This window comes from Sciurus carolinensis, chromosome X (genome assembly GCF_902686445.1).
Source record: "Sciurus carolinensis chromosome X, mSciCar1.2, whole genome shotgun sequence".
Classification (NCBI taxonomy): domain Eukaryota; kingdom Metazoa; phylum Chordata; class Mammalia; order Rodentia; family Sciuridae; genus Sciurus; species Sciurus carolinensis.
In genome coordinates, this window is record NC_062232.1 from 99,220,394 (window position 1) to 99,240,811 (window position 20,418).

At 40.6% G+C, this 20,418-nt stretch overlaps 1 protein-coding gene across 1 annotated transcript in view; it reads right to left on the bottom strand.

Moving 5' to 3' along the window:
* Positions 1-20,418, bottom strand: part of Kiaa1210 (KIAA1210 ortholog) — a 50,329-nt gene that overhangs the window by 5,358 nt on the left and 24,553 nt on the right. Inside the window, exons 6-9 of the mRNA XM_047535299.1 lie at positions 9,069-9,263; positions 6,318-6,426; positions 2,496-4,435; positions 131-2,414 (exon numbers count right to left, since the gene is read on the bottom strand). Of these exons, the coding sequence (XP_047391255.1) occupies positions 131-2,414; positions 2,496-4,435; positions 6,318-6,426; positions 9,069-9,263 (4,528 nt within the window). The remainder of the gene's footprint in view (positions 1-130; positions 2,415-2,495; positions 4,436-6,317; positions 6,427-9,068; positions 9,264-20,418) is intronic.

Consider the following 20,418-nt stretch of genomic DNA (forward strand, 5'->3'; position numbering starts at 1 on the left):
AGACTGCCCTAGCAAAGCAATAACCTAATAGGCAAGGCTAGAACAGACTTCAGGCCCATTTGAGGCTTTGCTTTCTAGTTCTTTCCTCCATTTGGTGCCTATTTGCCATCTGGAGAAAGAAAACTCTTACCTGGGGGCTTGTAAGCTGATTGCCACTTGACCATGCCTTCAGATTTGTGTCTGCTCTGCTGCTTCTCTGCAAAGTTAGAGATATCACTGAGATTTTCTGTGGTGCTGAGGAACACCTGGGGATTGCTTCTTCTCATGCGCTGTTCCTTGCCCACAGAAAGTACAACTTGGCCCAAGGGTGGTGAAGAGAGCTGCGTCAAGTTATCTCGTTTCTCATTCTTTAGCTTCTGTGGAGAAGGGATTCTTCTCAGTCGGACTCCAAAAAGGCTTTCCACCTCAGCTTCATTGGTGGGCATGACTGAATGGCCATTGTTATTTCCAGTAGCACTCTTAAGAACTTCCTCCTTAGTGTAAGTGGCCCCAGAAATGGGTGTTTTCCCAGCAGGAGTAACGGTGAGCTTCCCAGGTTTGTTAGCAGAGACAGGAATGCTCTTAACGAAGTCTTCAGAAACTGGGCTGTGTTTCTTGGTTTTCTTTGGAGAAGCAGGGCATTTTGGTAAGGACCAACTGCCTGGATTGTTCTCAAAATTGGTTGCCTCGGCCCCAGCACTTGCGGAACTTGAGTGGGCCTGTTGTTGGTATCCAGGGTTTCCAAATGCCTGGAAAGGATTACAAGGAGGCAGGGGTTCTGCAGGACTGTTCCATTCTACAGGAACGTTCCCTGAGCCTGCTGGCAAAGTTGGTGGCTGTTCAGACCCATCCAGAGTTTGGGAAGGGTGTCTGGGAGGCATCTGCTCTTCAGAGCTCCTCCACTCTTCGGGGGAGTCGTCAGAAACTGAGGAGACTTCCTGGTGGTACTCAAACTTCCCCAGGACCTGGGAAAACTGTCTGGTAGGTACCTGCCCTTTAGAACTGCTCCACTTGCCAGGGGCATTCTCTGAATATGAAAGACCTTCTTGTGGGCCTTCGGGCCTCCCCACTGACTGTAAAGTGTGCTTCATAGGCAGCTTCTTCAAAGGAATGCCTCCCTCAGGGTCAGCATTCTCCCAATCTGAGGAAACTTGGCGCTCCACTTTAGGCCTCAACAAAGATCTGGAAGAATGATGTAGAGAGACAGGGTCTGCATAAATAGCACTCTCTGAAAAGATCTGCTGTGCCATAAACTTCACAAATGATTGGGAAGGACTGGGAAGCAGTGATTTCTTAGAGAAATATTCTTCAGCAGAAGGATTCTCTAGACGTGAGGACATTTCCTGAACTTTAGACCTCACTGAGAACTGGGTGGGATACTCAGGAGGCAGTGCCCTCCCAGGAATACCTTCCTCAACAACAGCACTCTCAAAACTTGAGGACCCTTTCTGGACTACATGCTTCATAACAGAACGGGAATGAGGCTTGGGAAATGGCACGTCCCTAGAACTGCCTCCCTCAATGGCAATATTCTCTGGGTCTGTAGAGTCCTGTTGCTCAATTTGAGGGTTCCCCCATGGCTGGTAAGTATATCTGGGAGGCATTGGACAGATTCGTTCTGTAGAAGTGCTCACTGAACCTGAGGAGATTTCTTGTTTGACTGCTGGTCTCTTCTGGGTCTGTAAGTGATATCCAGGAGGTCTCAATTCCACAGAAATATTCCCTTCAGCTTCAGAGTTCTCTGGATCTGCAGAGACTTGTTGCTCAAATTTAGAGCTCACCCATGGCGGAAAAGGGTTTCTTGGAGGCATTGGCTCCACAGAATCACTCCACTGTGCAGAAGCACTTGCTAAACCTGTGGAGATTGGTTGCTTCATTACTGGTCTCATTGTGGGCAGAGGAGGCATTCTGGGAACTGGTGGGACTGTAGGAATGCCCCACTGTGTAGCAGAGCTCTCTGGACCTGCAGAGGCTGGCTTAAATGCAGAGAACAGCCACGACTGCAAAGGGTGTCTGGGAGGCACTGACTCTGCAGAAATGCTCCCCTCAGCCTCAGTGCTCTCTGGATCTGCAGAGATATTTTCCTTAAATTTAGGGTTCATCCATGGTTGGAAGCTGGGTCTGGCAGGCACTGGATCCTCAGGATTGTTCCATTGTGAAGAAATGTTCATTGAGTCTAGAGTCATCTGTGGCTGGAAATGTGACCTCACCAAAGGCTTTCCAGGGGGCAGGTCCATAAATATGCCCTGTTCAACAGCAGTGCCTTCTGAGAAGATTTGCTGGATGTGAGGATTTGTTATGGACTGGGGAGAATACTTGGGGTACAGTGGTTCCATGGAAGTAACACCTTCTGAACCTGAGAACATGTTTTGTTGAACTTTAGGGTTTATCAAGGGCTTGGAAAGAAGTTTAGGAGGCCCTTCAATAGCTTTGCTCTCTGGAAATGAGGAAGTTTGCTGCCCCATTGGAGGATTCAGCCATGGCTGGAAAGGGTTTATGGGAGGCCTTAGATCTACAGAAATGCTTCCCTCCACAGCAATACTCCTTGGACCTGCAGAGACCTGTGGCTGGACAAGGGGTCTCCTCAGAGGCTGAGAATGAAGTTTTAGAGGCAGTGGCTCCATAGAAACCTCTCCCACAACTGTAGCACTTTCTGCACCCAAAGGTACTTGTTTCTCTTTTGGTCTCACCGAGGGCTGGGAAGGACACCTGGGAGGCAGCAACTCCATAGAAACAACTTCTTCCCTGGTTGTAATTTCTGAATATGGGGAGAGTTTTTGCTCAACTATAGACCTCTTTAATCGCTTAGAAGTCATTCTGGGAGGCAGTGGTTCCCTAAAAATGCCCCACTCAATTGCAGTCTTCTCTGGACCTATAGAGCCTTGTCGCCTAAATTTTGGGCTCAACCATGGCTGAAAAGGGCAGCTGGGAAGTAGTGGCTCCACAGAACCACTATATCCTGCAGAAATGCTCACTGAACTGGGGAACACTTGTTGCTGAACAGTAGTAGTCTGAGAAGGGTGCCTGGGAGCCTTCTGTTTGACAGACACTCTCCAGTCTTTAGGAGTGTTCCTTGAAACTGAGCGCACCTCTCTTTGGTCTTTGGGCTTCCCTAAGGCCTGGTCAGAGTGTCTAAGAGACACATCTTCCTCCAAGCTGCTCCAATCATCAGCACTGTTGCACTTTTCAGCATAACTATTTGATTCTGTGGAGGCTTCTATATCTTCAGACTCCTGTAAAGTCAGCCGCTCCTCAGACATGGAGGTTGCAGCAAATCTTTTTGATTCTGAAAAGACTCGTTCAAGCTTCCGCAAGGACCGGGAGAAGCGAATGGCAGCCAGTTCCTCAGCACCCCTCCCCTCCTCAGTACTACTCTCCGAATCTGAGGAGACTTCTTTAGCTTTAGGCCTTCCCAAGAACTGGTGAGAATATTCAGGAGCCCGCTGCTGCTCCAAACCACTCATTTCCACAATGAAACTTTTTGATTGTGGGAAGACTTCTTGTTCACCTTCAGGTCCCTGTGAGGACTGGAAGGAGTGTTCAGGAGCCAGCTGCTTCTCAGCATCACTCCCCTCCTCTGAAGCACTATTTGAATTTGAGGAGACTTCTTCATCTTCAGGCTTCTCCAAGGACTGGGAAAGGCTTCTGGGAGATAGCCTCTCTGTAGAAAGGCTTCCCTCTGCTACAGTACCTGCCATACCTGGAATAATGACTGTAAAGCTATGGAGAACACTTCCAGGAGACTTTTCTTTACAGATAGTTGGGACAACCTGGGCTAACTCCATTTTGGATTGGGCATTTTGCAGACCATGACTGGAAGCTTCTTCCTCTCCTGACTGGATATAAGAAGGATCCCTAAGCACCTGAGTCTCTGCTGCCACTGAAAGAATGTCCTCTTCTTGGGTTTTAGAAATTCTTCCCACAATTGGTAAAAGAGAAGCTCTGCCTTCTGGCTTCTTGGCTCCACAGGCCCCATTTTCATTGTAGAGTGGTGGACCACTCACCATGGACTCTACCATGTCTTTAGGTATGGGTTGTGGTGCTGGTGCTTTTTTGGCTCTAACCTCAAGGCCAAAATTCTTCTTTCCCATATCACCTTTATCTGAAAGCAACTCCTGAGAAATAGTTGTTTCTGCTTGTGGAGTTGTGAGCTGCTCCATGGCTTGCTTCTCCAAGGCTAGGTGCCGGAAAGGGCAATCACCGGCAGTCTTATCCATAGATGAGTAGTCATATCTATCGACCAGGCCGTGCATTTGACAAGATTGTAGAAGGCATCTTCCTCTGGATCCATACTCATTTGTTCCTGAAACATTTGATACTTTCCTTCTACGTCTTCTTCCATATGCTGCCAACATTGGGTAGTTCATGTTCCTAGCAGCATCTGTGTTTGGAGCCTTCTCTGATATCTTATGATCATAAATCCCAGTTTTGTGGCTCTGTTCCTGGTTAAAGGGACCTGCACCAAATAGAAATAAGGAAAGGAGAAATTTATATGCTTTAGACTTCCTAAAACAGGAAATATTCTGTCCTGGCCTAGTTGATACCTATTTGCTACTGAATTTGCTGCATGAAAAATCAGCTGTTCAAAAGACAGAAAACAAATTGGTCACTATTAACTTTCTATAGTTGAAAATGGTTTAAGTCAAAGGGAAATATCAATTTCATGGACTGATTCCAGGATTATCTCATCATCATTTTATCTATAGTGTGGTCCATCATTAGGTGCAAGACACATCAAGGGGCAAATTTTGAACTTATAATAATGATTATCTTTGAGGAAACTGGGTCTGGGGGAAGGGAAATTTTACTTTCTCATTAATATTTTTATTTTCTACCTAATATTTATCTAAATTGCTTGAAGTTCAAAATTATGACCATGTATGTCTTGTTTTTTAGAAAGCTATCATCAGAAGTTATCTGAGAGGTAAGATTATTGCCCTGTGTTCTTCTATTTTCTCCTCTCTTGTATTAAAATAATTCTGTTTAATAGAAATGAAAAGCAGGGCTGGGGAGATAGCTCAGCTGGTAGAGTGCTTGCCTTGCAAGCACAAGGCCCTGAGTTCGATCCCCAGTACCGCAAAAAAAAAAAAAAAAAAGAAATGAAAAGCAAATATCTGAATACATGCAAAGTAATACTTGCAACACTTTAATAATCCATTGGTTCACAGGCTTCAAGTTAAGCACAAGGTAGCAGCTATACAAATTGCTCCTCTCCTTTCTAAGGAGTTCCTTTTTCTAAGGAACAGTTTGATCTCCAGGTGGCAGGGCCCCCTTGCTGCCTATCCTTCCTCACCATCCTCTGCTTCCCTAGTTCGATCGATTGGTTTCATATGCAGCATACTGCACCAGAAGTAGCAGGTTGTACTCAAAACCACTTCCTTCACATGGAATGCCAACCAAAACGTCTGCCCCCATGGGTATTGACTGAGTTCTGTCCCCCTCGTGTAAAATATAAATCTGAAAAAAAGATTACTTCCTTTGCTCCTTCCCTCACCCCTCCCTTCTTCCCTCTCTCCCTTCCTTCCTTTCCAGGTTGTTTTTGTGGTTCTGCTTGTTTTCATGGGAATATATGTTTGGGGATGTCCTGTCTTTGAAATCCTGTGTGAAATTTTTTGTGGCAAAAACATGAAATAACTGTTAAACATAATTTGTTGAACTGGAATTTTGTTTTATCAAATATTGCTTGAAATTAGTTGGCCATTAGCTAGAGCCAACATCCATATCCACATACCCACGAACACACAGAGAGAGTTTCTCTCTGGTGGTATTTGTTGGTTGGGAATTTGACAGGTCTTGACTGCCAAGGACATCTGCTTGCAGCTGTACAAGTCCTCTTGGTCCGTGGATATGGAAACGTATCTCGCTGTTAACACAAAATCTTTTCTCTGTACTGGAAGAGAAGGGCAACTATAAAAAGTTATTTAGGGCCAATTCTGTTATTTTTGTCTGGTTCTATTGTTGAAGGGGAATACTGAAGGGGAAATCACTAGCTATACTCTCATATCTGAGCTCATTGAAGAACTCAACATACCCATTAACCTCAGCAAAGATTAAACAAATTTACAAATAGACAAAACACTTTCTTGGTTGGAAATTCATTTAGATAAAAATAGGAACCCAGGTATGACCCTTTACCTAATCCCACACAAGTGGCAACCATATTAATTTGACAGTTTAGATGAAGAAACTGGACCACACTAGAATACATCTTAAATTGGAAGCTCTCTGAGGACCAAGGGCACAATTCCTGGTAATTCTTGTTCATAACTCATGTCACATTGAACTGTGCAATGAAACTTAGAATATATGTTTCTGGGTGAGGGTGAAGATGAACCAACCTGCGCCATCTTTATTCAGCTTCTTTTGATCAATTTCTTTTGAGTTATTTGTATTCCTTTCTCCTTCGGAAATCAGTGGAAATTTTGTCTCCTCCTGCTTTGGTTTCACCTAAAACAGGGAAAGAAAAATATCAAATCTGAATGACAAGATCTCCACCCATCCTTGCATGATTTAAAAAAAATCAGGAAAAAAGTAATAGATGCTAGGTTTGTACAGTACCAGTAAAGATGGAAGTTATTTCTTTTTTAATACCTTTATTTTATTTATTTATTTTTATGTGCTCTACCCCTGAACTACAACACCAACCCCAATGGAAGTTATTGCTAATGACACTTATCAGGAGTTCCCTAGGAATGATTTTACCTATTGAGAGTCAGTCATCCAGATCTGGGGTTCCCAGTCTGAGTGACATGCTGTAGCAATCTACTGAACAATATTGGAAGTACATAAATCTGAAAGTGGTGCTGTTGGACCTTAAAACAATTATGCCCTTGGCAACATTGGAATTCTCAGATTTGCTCACTGGACCATGAACCAAATTCAAATCCTGTTTGGCTCTTCTTTGGGGAATTTAATGAAACCATGAATCGTGTCTTTTCAGCTCAAAAGAAGAAAGAGGATTGGAGTTTGTTGAGAGGGAAGACAGAAATAGATGAAGGGTTCAGTCCTTACTGAATGGGTTGCAATTGATTTAGTACAAATAAGGTTTGTAGATAATTATAGTGGGGTTCTAGAAATGTCAGGGTAGCATCAAACTGAACAGTGTTCAGAATTTGCATAGAACAAACCATTTGTGCCAAGCAATTAAAAGCAGATATACAACTTTTTATCCTGTCATTCATAGTTCCTGAGCTCAAAATAATTTATTGTTGACTACATGAGATCAGATACACCTGGGTTCAAATCTCTTCCTCATAATTTACTTGCTATGTGACCCTGGACGTGGTGTTCCATATATCTTCATGTCCACATCTATAAATTAGGAATTAGGAACCCTAATTTCAGAGCATGGAGAAAGTGGTAGCAGCCCCTGTATCATAAATGATCCTGGATCTTTTTGTATTCATTTATGTGTCAGGAAGAAAGTCACAGAGATGAGGCAGATGTCCCAGCTTTCTCTGAGGGTGATGCCTAGACCTCTTCTACGCAGAAGGAAGAATGTCAGAAGGGAAACACCAAGTTTCCCTTAGCCAATATTCTCTGTCTTCCAGATCTGTGGTGAGGTGTCCAGGGGGATAACATATGTATAGGGTTTAAAATTGGTCACCCCTTGCTTGACACCAAACCGAGGAGCTTGTCTCGGGGCTACCAGAGGTTCTCCCTTGACCCCATGCTCTTCCAACTGTTCTTTCAACTCATATTTTGCCTACTTCCTAAAGCAAAGTTGGAATATCTCAGCTAGAGGCAACATTTGGGGTAAAAACAAGTCTTGGGCTGGAAGTCAGAAAATTGGATTCTAGTTCTGGCTCTGTTATCACCTGGGTGTCCACCTTTGGGTTAGTACCTGATCTATTTGTGCTTCAATGTCTTTGCCGTGAAATGTTTGCACTATACAATAATTTAGTCTTCTGATTTATAGCCTCTTACTTTTAACCCAGAATCACAGAAGAAATGGGTATTTGACCAAAGTGAATTTTCTACCCAGAATCTTTAAACACCAACATCTTTAAATTCTTAACATTGGGGAAAATTTTTTCCAAAACATTCCCTATTTTCTTAAACAGAGATCAAGGAACACAATATAACTCTTCCTGATGACCCAGATGAATAAGAAACCCAATCTATTGTCTTGGATTATGATAGAGTATAGCCCTGATGGGGAAGATTGAAGTGGCGACAGTTCTTGATCCCCTATACTAAATGATCTCATTATTTCCATCATTTCTTTCTTCTATCAGCTGTCATTTCTCTTTGCTCTCAGATCTGAGCCTGATCTGCAGCCATGATTTTACTTTTGTTGTTTTGTTTTGTTTTTGTGATGCTGGGGATGGAGCCCAGGGCCTTATACATGCTAGGCAAATATTTGACCACTAAGTCTATGCCCCAAGTCTATTTTTTGTTTTTAACATCAGTTTGCCTGAGTACAGCTCTGCTTGCTAGAAAGTCATGTGATCAAACTCTGTGATAACTATGCAGAGATCTTTAGGAGGAAGGTTTTTTTTTTTTTTTTTTTTTTTTTGCTTTTTGTTTTGTTTTGTTTTTTGCGGTGCTGGGGATTGAACCCAGTGCCTTGTGCTTACAAGGCAAGCACTCTACCAACTGAGCTATCTCCCCAGCCCCATAGGAGGAAGGTTAACAGCACAGTTCTGCATACTTGAAGTTGCTGGAAGCCTGACCTCCAAATGAGTGGAACAGTGCTACAATTTGTAACTCTCAAATGAGTCTCATTGGATTAATAACTAAAAGAATCCTGATCTGGGCTAGGGTTGAATAACATTTCCCAAGCAGGTTGAGTGAATTCCAAGATGCTAAACCAATAAGCAGGCTCTGGGGCTTACAGCACTGCTTCTGCTTTTATCAGTCCCTCTTATATAAGATCTAAATGGTTAGGACCCACCATCCAAAAGACACAAGCTTGCTCATCCCTCTGGGGGAGGGACAGGACAGACCAGGACAGTCCTCTTGACTTTGCCATCCCTACTTAGGGTATGGGTCCTAACACCATACCATTTCCTAGGAGCAGTCTGCAAAGGTTGGGACTCATCTTTTCTTATGCAGGAGTTAATTCCCAGGTCTCCTGAAGGACTTACACTTGCTTGAAGGCTCTTCTTCTTTTTTTGTTTCCTGGGATTTAAAGCCATTTTGTGTCGAGCAGCTGAAGAATCCAAACAGCCTTGGGTGGTAGCCGGGATGCTGAAGCCAACAGGCTGCTGGGTAATATTGGGAGAGGTACATGCAATCGAGGACTGTGAGAAACCCATTCCAGTTGATGGTTCAGAGAAGTTCTGGAAAGTGTGGGAGAAAATAAATGAGTCAACCTATATGCTGCCACTGGTCTCAAGGTTGGAAATTCTTCTGGCTGAAGAATTCCTCAATTCCTGGCTGAAAAAATCTTCCATGAACTACTGCCCCTTTTTCTTCTACTTCTGGTCAATAAGTTCCACACTTCCAGTGGTCGCCTTGTAGATGAAAACAAGAAAACAGGAAGAAGATTGGGTTGCTCCCCTGCTTAGAAAGCATTCAGGGGTGCCCCACTGCCCTCAAGACAGGAACACAAGCACTTAATGGATTTTACAAGATTGGAGGGTTTGCATGTTCTCTTGTCTTGTATCCCCTTCTTAGGGACAGGAGGACATTTGGCTGGGGTGGGAGGTACAACCTGTCAGTGAAACCCAGCAGGGCTCTGAGAACTACTATATTAGAGGGTTAGGTAGTGCAAAGAAAATCAGGTTGGAAGAAGGACTGCCTGCAGCTGTATTTTCATAGAGACCATACTACCTTTATTTATATTTATGGTCCATGGGTGCAAGGTTGATCAGAGGATCCTGAGGAACTGAGGGCTCCCACCTCCAATGGGGTAGGAATGGAGCTTGTAACCTTATCCACATTATGGCTGACCTCCATCTCTCCAAACTAGTTGGTTCTGGCACACTGGATAGATTCCTTAGTAGGAGCTCTATATATTCTCCTCTGGGCTTTTGGACAGTACTTTCCACACCTCCAAGAGACACCCAGAAATCCTTCCATTTCTAACAAGCTTCAGAATTCTGTTTTCACAGATGCCCCTTTGAAGACCAAGTAATAAGCTGCCTCTCCCCTGGACACCAGTAGGAAGTGATATAATTTAGCAGGTAGAGAGAATTTTTTTTTTTTTTCGTATTGGGGATTGAAGCTTAGAGGTGCTTAACTACTGAGCCATATTCCCAGCCCTTTTTATTTTTTATTTACAGACAGGGCCTTGCTAAGTTGCTTAGGGCCTCACTAAGTTGCTGAGGCTGGCTTTGAACTCATGATCCTCCTGCCTCAGCCTCTTGAGTCATTGGGAATACAGGCATACACTACTGCACCCAAGTAGGCAGAATTTCCATTTGTGTTTACCCACTAAATTCTTTCAAACTAGCTCTGCGTGGTGCCAGGGACCCCTTTGGTATTTGCAACTTTCACATGCCTTTAAACTTCCAACCACCATTATATGTTGATCCAGCAATAACCTTAGCTGGTATATATGTTCCAAGAATGGCTCTTTTTTGGCCTGTGATTCCAGTGTCTGTGGACTTAACAGAGTGCTAATGGGTCAGGCTGATGATAAATAGAACTCACCAATCCGTTCCTGATTTTGAGCAAAAGAGAAAGGAATACTACAGTTGTCTCATGGGATCAATCACACAAATTAGGGATGGTCCCAAACCTTTCTTATCTCCCTTATGCAACTCATCCATGAATTTATATGATACTACTTCCTGATGTTAGCTATTGGCCTTGTGTTATCTCTTAGAATTATGAATTTAATATTCAGTGCATAAAATAATATTTCTTTTTTATTATTCTGAACTTTCTTGCTTCAGGGTAGTCTTACAATTCAGAGCTTTTGGGGATGAATGATAACATTTATGCCCCAAATAACCTCACATGATTTGTCTCCCTGATCACATTCCTGCTATTTTCTGCTCCAGACAGTTTTTTGGTTTGCTTTTCTTTGAACATTCCAGGCATGCTCTCCCCAGGGCCTTTGCACTTACTGTTCCCTCTGCTGGGCAGTTCTTCCCCCAGGACCATGTGTCTAGCTCCTTCACTTCCTTCAGGTCCTAATTGAAAAGTTGCCTTCTGTGTGCAACAACAAATCCCATCATTCTGCATAACTATAATGCACCAATAATAAAATGTGGAAAAAATACAATATAGCTCATGGGGGAAAAAAGGCACCTTCTCAGTAAGATCTTCCACAACTAAACTATTCTAAATATTTAGCCCTATCCTTTCAGAATCCTATTGCCTTCATTGATTTTTCCTGATCATTTACTGTTATGGACCAGACTACATGGGCAATGACCAAACAGACTCCATTTTACCCTAAGACTCCATGTCATATAGGAAGTCCTTCTGCCATGAGAAAACTCTGCCTCTGTACCCATCAATAGTTGCCTAGCATAGTATGTTTGGCAACGCATAATGGCAATTCTTATACAATGTAATATTGTTCTCCCTCTGGGTTCCAGTTTTCTTGCGCAGTGTACCCTAACATTTGTTTAAAGATTAGTAACCATTCTCTGATCATAACAGCAACAGCTGCTTATGATTAATGTACTGACATGCTTTATTTATGGTATAAAAGGTGTACTCTAGCCCTTGGAGGGAATTGAAAGGTGTAGACTTACAGCCTGCCCCTCCATCCCACCAGCTGGTGAATCCAGACTGCCAGCTGGTGAATAAAGATGGTTCCGTCTCCTGCTTTAAGATACAGTCAGTGATTTATTGTGATTTTGCTATAACATTTTGGAGGCCCCAGTGAGATGATCACTGGAGTCAAGGCTGTGGTTCTTGGGTACTTGGGAGTCCTGGATCCTCTGAAGTGGAGAGAGGTGCCCTCCCTCTGTCATTGTGGGAGCTCTCTGCTTTGTGAGGGTCTGGACCTCCTGTGATGACAGATTGGAGCCTGCCCATGACAGAGCACCTGGTGTGGCTCATGCCTATAATTCTAGAGGCTTTGAAGGAGGACGGAACTGCATGTGTCTGGAGGTACCTCATTTGTTCTCCCAGTTTGACTTGATTGTAATTCCTTAGAGGTTCCTAGTGCCTGATTGTAAATCTTCTGAAGTGTATCTGAGGCTCTCCTTTGGAGGTGTATCAAGTGCTTGGCTGTAAATCTTTCAAAAAGTGTATCAAGTGCTTGACTGTAATGCCCAAAGGTGTATCAAGTGGCCGTGAGTCTGATGAGGCCTTGGTCAAGGCCCCAGCGCTCCAGTAAACAGACTGTGACAACTGTCTGGAGGCTGGGACCCACTAGAGGAGAATGTCTGTCGTGTTTCTGTCTTGTGCTCTTTGTTGTTTGTTATTGTTTGTTTGTTTATGTTAATCTCCACCTCAGTTTGTTTCTAACATTTTTTTCAACCATTTGCCCTAGCAAGACTTGCCAAAATTCTCATCTCTCACCTTCCTTTTATTTCTGCCTGTTGTTTTAATTATTAGCCATGTCATGGGAAACCTAATCCAAACCTGGCCTAATTACCAACATGAAAAAATGGTTAAAAAGGTTTCTAACCATGTTCACTAAAGCTTACATTAAGATGTAAACTGCTGCCAACAGGAACTTCCAACTATTGGAGTTGGTCCAGCAAAATGCAGGCTAAAATTTTGATGGCTGCTATCCAAGAGACCAGAAAAACTGGTTTAGAATAAGACCCCAACCTGAGGGGGCTCTCCCAAGGAGACCAATGGAAGCAGCTCCCTTGCTGTCTCTTCAGGAAACTCCTTCAGGGAGGAATAGGGCATGGCCTTTGTCTATATTCTCTTAACTCTTCATCTCTGATGAGCAGGACCACATCAGGATGGAGGCCAGAAAGACTTTTAAAATTCTATTTTTTTGAGTTCATAATTTTGATCTGGTGCACCTAAGTTAATTTTTGATCAGACCTATTTTAACACTCTGTTTTATTCAGAGGCCAATTTATAAGGGTTAGCTCTCAATCTAATGGGTTTTAAAAAATTAAGTTACAAGGTCTTTTCTGTCTGCCTGTTTTATGTGTATGTAAACCAGTGTACTGTCATGTCTACATGTGTTTGGTACCAAATTGACATATGATCCCATAAATTAAAAATTTTTAAAAAGGATACAATAACTTGAATTCATGTGATTTAAAAGGTTCAACTTAAATCAGGTAAACAAAAGCATGTCTTTCAAGTTACTAACACAGTTTTGTTTCTAGGTGGTCAAAAAACAATAAAATGTTAATGTCTATAAAATGGTTAATATCCATTGTTTCTAGATTTTTCTTCAACAGGAAAGAAATGGCTGATGCTGTCCAATACACTTGTCTGATATCTTGGTTTTTAAAAATAAGTAGTTTAGATTTGACATATATGGGATTGATCATAGATATGTTAGAGACATCTGACTGGTTTACAGAGTTAAAATGCTCACTGTTAAATATAAAATCAAGTATTATTAACTCCTTAAATTCCATAGGGTAACTTACTTAAAACATTATTGGTGTTTTCATAAATTGGTAAATAAAAAAGGGTTTAAAATTACTTTGTATCATCACTGAAAACAAGGTTACTTAAAGTCTCAATAAATATAATTCTATATAAAGGATCCAAAAGTTTCAACTGTGTTTCAATTAGAGTACTGTAAAACACATAAAGTATCTCATCTTATTAAAATGGGTTAATTTACCTAAATTCAGAAATTTATAAGGGTTGTTTCAGAATGTAAACAAAAACAGGGGTCAACAGATAGAAAAAGTAGAAGGTTCTAGGTTTGAAAATATATGTAGTAGAAGGGAAAAATGTTTCTGGGTAAAAAAGTCTTTTTGTGATGAAATACATGAGGGTCTAAGTAAGTACTAAGAAAGTCTGTGTGTAAACAAAGGGCAAATTTCAACAAGTTTGTGAGTAACTAAGTTGGTTATATATATCTGAGATAATCAATTAAAGCTACTTAAGGTTTCTACCTAAGGTCAAATACTAATGTACTGATATAAACCAGAATTTATATGTTAAACTGACAAAAATTTCTTAAAATATTAATTTACTCTTTTTTTCTGAGGTGCTGGGGATTGAACCCAGGACCTTGTGCTGGACAGGCAAGCACTCTACCAGCCCATTAATTTACTCTTAACACTGTGTTTGTTAAGTTTTATTCTTTAGAGTGATTAGTGTTTAAGAAATTGGGGTTTGTACAATCATGGTTAAACAACAACTGTTAGAGTATTATACTACATTACAGAGTCTAAATTTTTCTTTAAAAGCTAAACTTGGTTAATATAAAAGCATCAATGTAATTATTATGCTATTACTCTTCTTTGTATATTAGATGTGTTCATATATTTCAGGTATACAAGTCCTTAAAGTAAAAGGTTTAAAGGAACATTTTATCAAGCTTGTGTTCTCCAAACTAAAGTTTTTGGTAACAGATCTTTTATACTGGGATGTAAAAATTTAAATGTTTTTTTTTAAAAAAAGATAATAAAAGTCTGATCTATTTAAAGGTTATATATTAAAATGACCCCAACTTCTACTCATTTAAAGTTGTACTCAAAGGATTGATTTTTATTGTAAAGATTACTATGATCTCAAACAAGGGATATAATATATACTTTGCTATCTGTTAGTGCTGTAAGGCACTATATTAGGCCATCATCTATAGACAGATAATAAATAAAAGGGGTTAAATAACTATGAAGTTATAAACATTAAAGTTAAAGCTCAATACTCTTACTTTAAGACTGATAAGATTGGTTTGCTGGATGTTTAGGACCAATACTTAAAATTAAGATAAATAGGGCCAAGAAAACCAATATTTGGCTCTTGCCCTCTGAGTGAGCTTGAACCCAGGGAAGAAGGGGAAGAACTTTGCACTTCTGGGTCACATGACCTTCCCATCAGGGAAATTACTGAGACCACCCCCCCAAAAAAGCCAATCAGTGCACAACCTGAAAAATAGGAGGGTCATTGGAAAGAGGAGACAACCCTGATGCTTCCAAGAGAAGCCACACGGCCAGCAAGACCTTGACCCATCCTAGCACAGATGGCACTAGCAAAGCTAAGAGGCTGCTCACAAGTTCCCCAAAAGTAAGCCCCAAGGGAACTCAGCTGACTCTTAACAACAGATAGGAACAAGGTCAATTTGAACAGCTTGATCTTAAACACCTAGCAAAAACAATTAAAACCAAAACAGGTATTCCTAGACATTTTAAAAACAAAACAGTAGTTATTTTAAAGTAACTTAAGATGTACACTTGTGTTAGTCCCCCAAAATAAGTAAGACTGAAGGTAACAAGATTCTTAGACAAAAATTCCTGATAACTATCAAGAGGAATTGCCAAAGTTATAAGTTTTTAGTCAGTTTAAGGCCTACAGATCTTCCTAACCTCCCATACAGGTAGACTTGCTAGTATGATTCTCTAGCCCTAAGTAACAAAGATAAGGGATCTCTACTAGGCACAGAGGTCATGCCAATAAAAAGATATTTTACAAAAATTAGATGACATTAGGTAACTTAAAGAAATATTGTGTTTACATTCCTGATAACTATGACAATGTTAAAGATTTACAAATAAAAGCCTTGTCCTTTCCAGCCTTGTTGGGCTTTGTTAGGCCTTGTTATGGGGAAAACGCCTCAGCTCTTCCATCTCCTGGTAAGAGATTATTGATTTCTATCATCTTCATGATATTCATTGACATGTTTCAGAAGCTCTTTATTTTGTACTCATTTTTTTTTATTTCTTTCATAGAAACAAACTTTTACCCCTAGAAAGACACTATTTATAAAAGGGGACTTGAAATCAGTTGCCCCACCCCATGTTGCTCCCTCTCAGCCCAAAGCAGCAAGAGCAGTCATCACCCTTTTTCCTTACAGCAGTAAGAAGTCCCTAAATTAGAGGGATAATAAAACAAAAATTAAAAAGACTTTCAATGTAGATAGGTAAGTGGGTTGGATCACAAAAATAAAGACCAGTTTGGTCCCAGAAAATTGGAGACAACCTCTGAGAGATGAAAATGTTAATGCTTCCAGAGCCCTTCTGCCACCCTTACCAAGCACCTGCTCCTATTCCAACCTGTTGTTAAATCTCTCCAGCAGGTTCAACTTACAAGAACCAGACCCAAGAGACCACTGATTTCCAACACCCATTCCAGCCAGGAGACTACGTCTACGTCACATGGTTCCAGAAAGAAGAACACCTAACTGGAGTGGCAGGGACCTTACAACATGAATTTGTCACATCCGAGTCAAGACAGAAATGTCACCTACAGAAAAAAGAACAGCACTTAGAGACCCCCAACAACCCTCTAAAGATAAGACTAAAAAAATGTTAATCATGTTTTTTTCTCTTGCTTGGACTATTGTTATAGGGCCCAAACTGCTAAAACAACATATATTATGTATTTATTTTTATGTGGTGCTAAGGATCAAACCTAGTGCCTCATACATGCTAGGCAAGTGCTCTACCACTGAGCCACAGTCCCAGAACCTAAAACAATATATTTGGTTGGTGAAATTAATGTATATGCATGGCAATTACAATCCCTTACCCAATTTAAAAGATAAATCAAGGATTTCATTGTTTCTAGAAAAAGAGGGGAATGTTATGGGCTAGGCTATATGGGCAATGACCAAACAGACTCCATATAACCCTAAGATTTCATGTCATGTAGGAAATGCTTCTCCCACAAGAAAACTGCCTCTGTACCCATCAATAGTTGCCTAGCATAGTATGTTTGGCAACGCATAATGGCAATTCTTATACAATGTAATATTGTTCTCCCTCTGGGTTCCATTTTTCTTGCACAGTGTACCCTAACATTTGTTTAAAGTTTAGTAACCATTCTCTGATCATCACAGCAACAGCTGCTTATGATTAATGTACTGACATGCTTTACTTATGGCATAAAAGGTGTACTCTAGCCCTTGGAGGGGATTGAAAGGTGTAGACTTAAGCCTGCCCCTCCATCAGTCAGCTGGTGAATTGGAACCTCCAGTTGGTGAATAAAGATGGTTCCATCTCCTGCTTTAAGATAGACTCAGTAATTTATTGTGATCTTGCCAAAACATTACTACTGTCTCACATATTATGCTTTCTTTATTTATCTTGTTTACTGTCCATATCCCCCATTACAGTTTAAGCTCCATGAAGAAAGGTTTTCATTTGTTTTATTTATACTCTTATCTCTGGCACCTTAAATTTTGCTTGGTACATAGTAGCTGCTAAATAAATGCTTTTTTGGAATTAGCAAATTAGTTGTGTTTAAAGCTTCCACCAGCCATGCTGAGAAGTTGTCAGAGCAATCTCCTTTGTTCCCTGTATCACTTTATTCTGTCTGAGACCTCACTAGTTTCAAGTGGAGAAAGAAGGAGAAATACAAGGAGGTCTGGAAACACTAAAATGCAACTTGATCTGTATGAAAGCTAATTTATGATGCCTAGACCACAAGAAAAAATATGTTTAATAAAGAAATACCTTCAAAGCAGTTGGCCTTCCAAATCTTATGGTATAAACACTATAGATGAAAGCATAACTTACTCTACGGAAACTCATTCTACCTTAAAACAGAAAAATCAGACTCAGTAAAGATGTGTCCATTTCCAGATTGGGTGTGTGCAAACAAGAGCTTATCTGTTCTCAATCACAGCCTGAGCCAAGAGTCCATGAAGCTGAATGAGGAAATATTCTCACTGTGTTTGCTTGATTCTCATTAAGGAATCACTGGACATCAATCTAAACACAGAGCCACATCTAATCTGAAACCTGGGTTTAAAACTAGATAGTAAAGTTGTCTGACTATGGAACTCAAGATCAGACTTGTGATTCAAAATAGCCCCACCAGGATCTCTATTGTTGGGTTTATAGTATGTCGTACAGATATGACATACACATATATTGTATGACTTTCCTTAAATTCACCAATGGCTTAAATAAAGTATTTATATGCTTTATGAAACTCTGGATAGTAATTCTGTGAACACACAAAAAGTAAAATCACCTGGCATGGGGGGCTGAAAAGCACATTTAGGTGATATACCAAGGCCCAATGCTTAGCATGCACAAAGCCCTGAGTTAACTCCTGTGCCAAAAACAAAGCAAAGCAAAGCAAAATAAAAAGACTTAATAAGTAATAATATCAGGGAAGGGCATCAAAATGGCTCAAAAGACTCTCCAAGTGAGCCTTCTGAGGCCAGAGTTGAGAACTACTGCCTAGTGCTCTAGTATAAAGAGAAAGCCTCACATGTTCAATGGAAGTACAGAAAGTTCCATAATAGAAGACAGAGAGACAAACCCACATACATATAGTTATCTCATACTAGACAAAAGCACCATAAACATACATTGGAGAAAAGATAGCCTCTTCAACAAATGGTGCTGGGAAAACTGGAAATCCATATGTAGCAGAATGAAATCAAACCCACATCTCTCAGACTGCACAAAAATCAACTCAGAGTGCATAAAAAACCTAGATGTTAGACCAGAAACCCTACATCTACTGGAAGAAAATGTAGACATCATATTGTCTTAGAAACCAACTTCCTCAAAGAGACTCCTAAAGTGCAAGAAGTAAAATCAAGAATCAATAAATTGGATGATAGCAAACTAAAAAGCTTCTCAGCAAAGGAAACATTCAATAATGTGAAGAGAGAGCCTACAGAGTGGGAGAAAATCTTTGTTACCTGCATCTCAGAGCATTAATCTCCAGGATATATAAAGAACTCAAAAAACTTAACACCATAACATAACCCCAAATAACCCCATTAATAAATGGGAAAAGGAACTGAACAGACACATCACAGAAGAAGTATAAATAATTGGTGTTATGGTTTGGATGTGAGGTGACTCCCAAAAGTTCATGTGTGAAACAATGCAAGAAGATTGAGAGGAGAAATGATTGGGTTGTGAGAGTCTTAACCCAATCAGTGAATTAATCCCTGATGGGATTAACTGAGTGGTAACTGAAGTGGTAGGGTGTGCCTGGAGGAGGTGGGAATTGGGGACACCCTTTGGGGTATATATTTTGTATCTGGTGAGTTCTCTCTCTCTCTCTCTCTCTCTCTCTCTTTCTCTCTCTGTTTTCTGATCATCATGTGAGCTGCTTCCCTCTGCCACACACTTTCTCCATGATGTTTAGCCTCACCTTGAGCCCTGAGGAATGGAGCAGGCTATCTATGGATGGAAATCACTAAAACCATGTTCTTGTCAGGTCTTTTAGTCACAGCAGCAAAAAAACTGACTAAAACAATCGGTAAAAAATATATGAAAAAATATTCAACATCTCTAGCAATTAGAGAAATGCAAATAAAAACTACACTGAGATTTCATCTCACTCCAGTCAGAATGGAAATTAACAAGAATACAGGTAACAATAAATGCTGGTGAAGATGTGGGGGAAAGGGTACACTCATCCATTGCTGATGGGACTGCAAATTGGTGATACTATTATGGAGAGCAGTATGGAGAGTCCTCAGAAAACTTGGAATGGAACAACAATTTGACCCAATTATCCCATTCCCTGATATATACCAAAAGGACTTAAAATCAGCACACTACAGTAATGCAGTCACATCAATGTTTATAGCAGCACAATTCATAATAGCTTAACTATGGAACCAACTGTGGTGTCCCTGAAAAGATGAATGGGTAAAGAAAATGTGGTATATATACATAATGGAATATTACTTTGTCATAAAAAAGAATAACTTTAAAACTTTTACAAGAAAATGGATGGATCTGGAGGCTATCATGCTAAGTGAAATAAGCCAATCCCAAAAACCAAAGGTTGAACGATCTCTCTGATATGCAGATGCTAATACACATCAAGGTTGGAAGGGGAAGAATTGAAGTTCAGTGGATTAGACGAGGAGAATGAAAGGAAGGGAGGGGATGGAAATAAGAAAGACAGTAGCATGAATCTGACATAACTATCCTAGGTTCATATATAAAACACCACAGTGAATCTCACCATCATGTACACCACAAGAATGGGATCCTAATTAGAATAAGTTATACTCCATGTATGGATAAATACATCAAAATATACTCTCCTGTCATGTACATCTAAAAATAACAAATTTTAAAAACTTCTTGTACAACATAGAAAAAAAGAAGTTCAGGAATTTCCTAAGCAATCTCATCAATTGTCTTAGAATAGGAGCCAGAAATACAGGATTCCCTCTGGGAAGTAGAGCTTATTAGGTGCTTCCCTCTCCCTCGGTCCTACTGGTTAAGGCTAGAAAAGTGACCACAGGAGCCAACCCCCCAGGATTGTATAGTTACCCAGGAAAAGAAAATTAAGCCCTTCCTGGAAAGACTGAAAAAAAGTGAGTAAAGGAAATGGAAGTCCTTTCTCTACTCCTTCCCCAACTTCTGCAACCCCATTCCTCCCTTCCTGTACTCTGACAGCCAACACATTCTCTCTGTACCAAATGTGCATATTATTAAGGAAGGCTGAAAT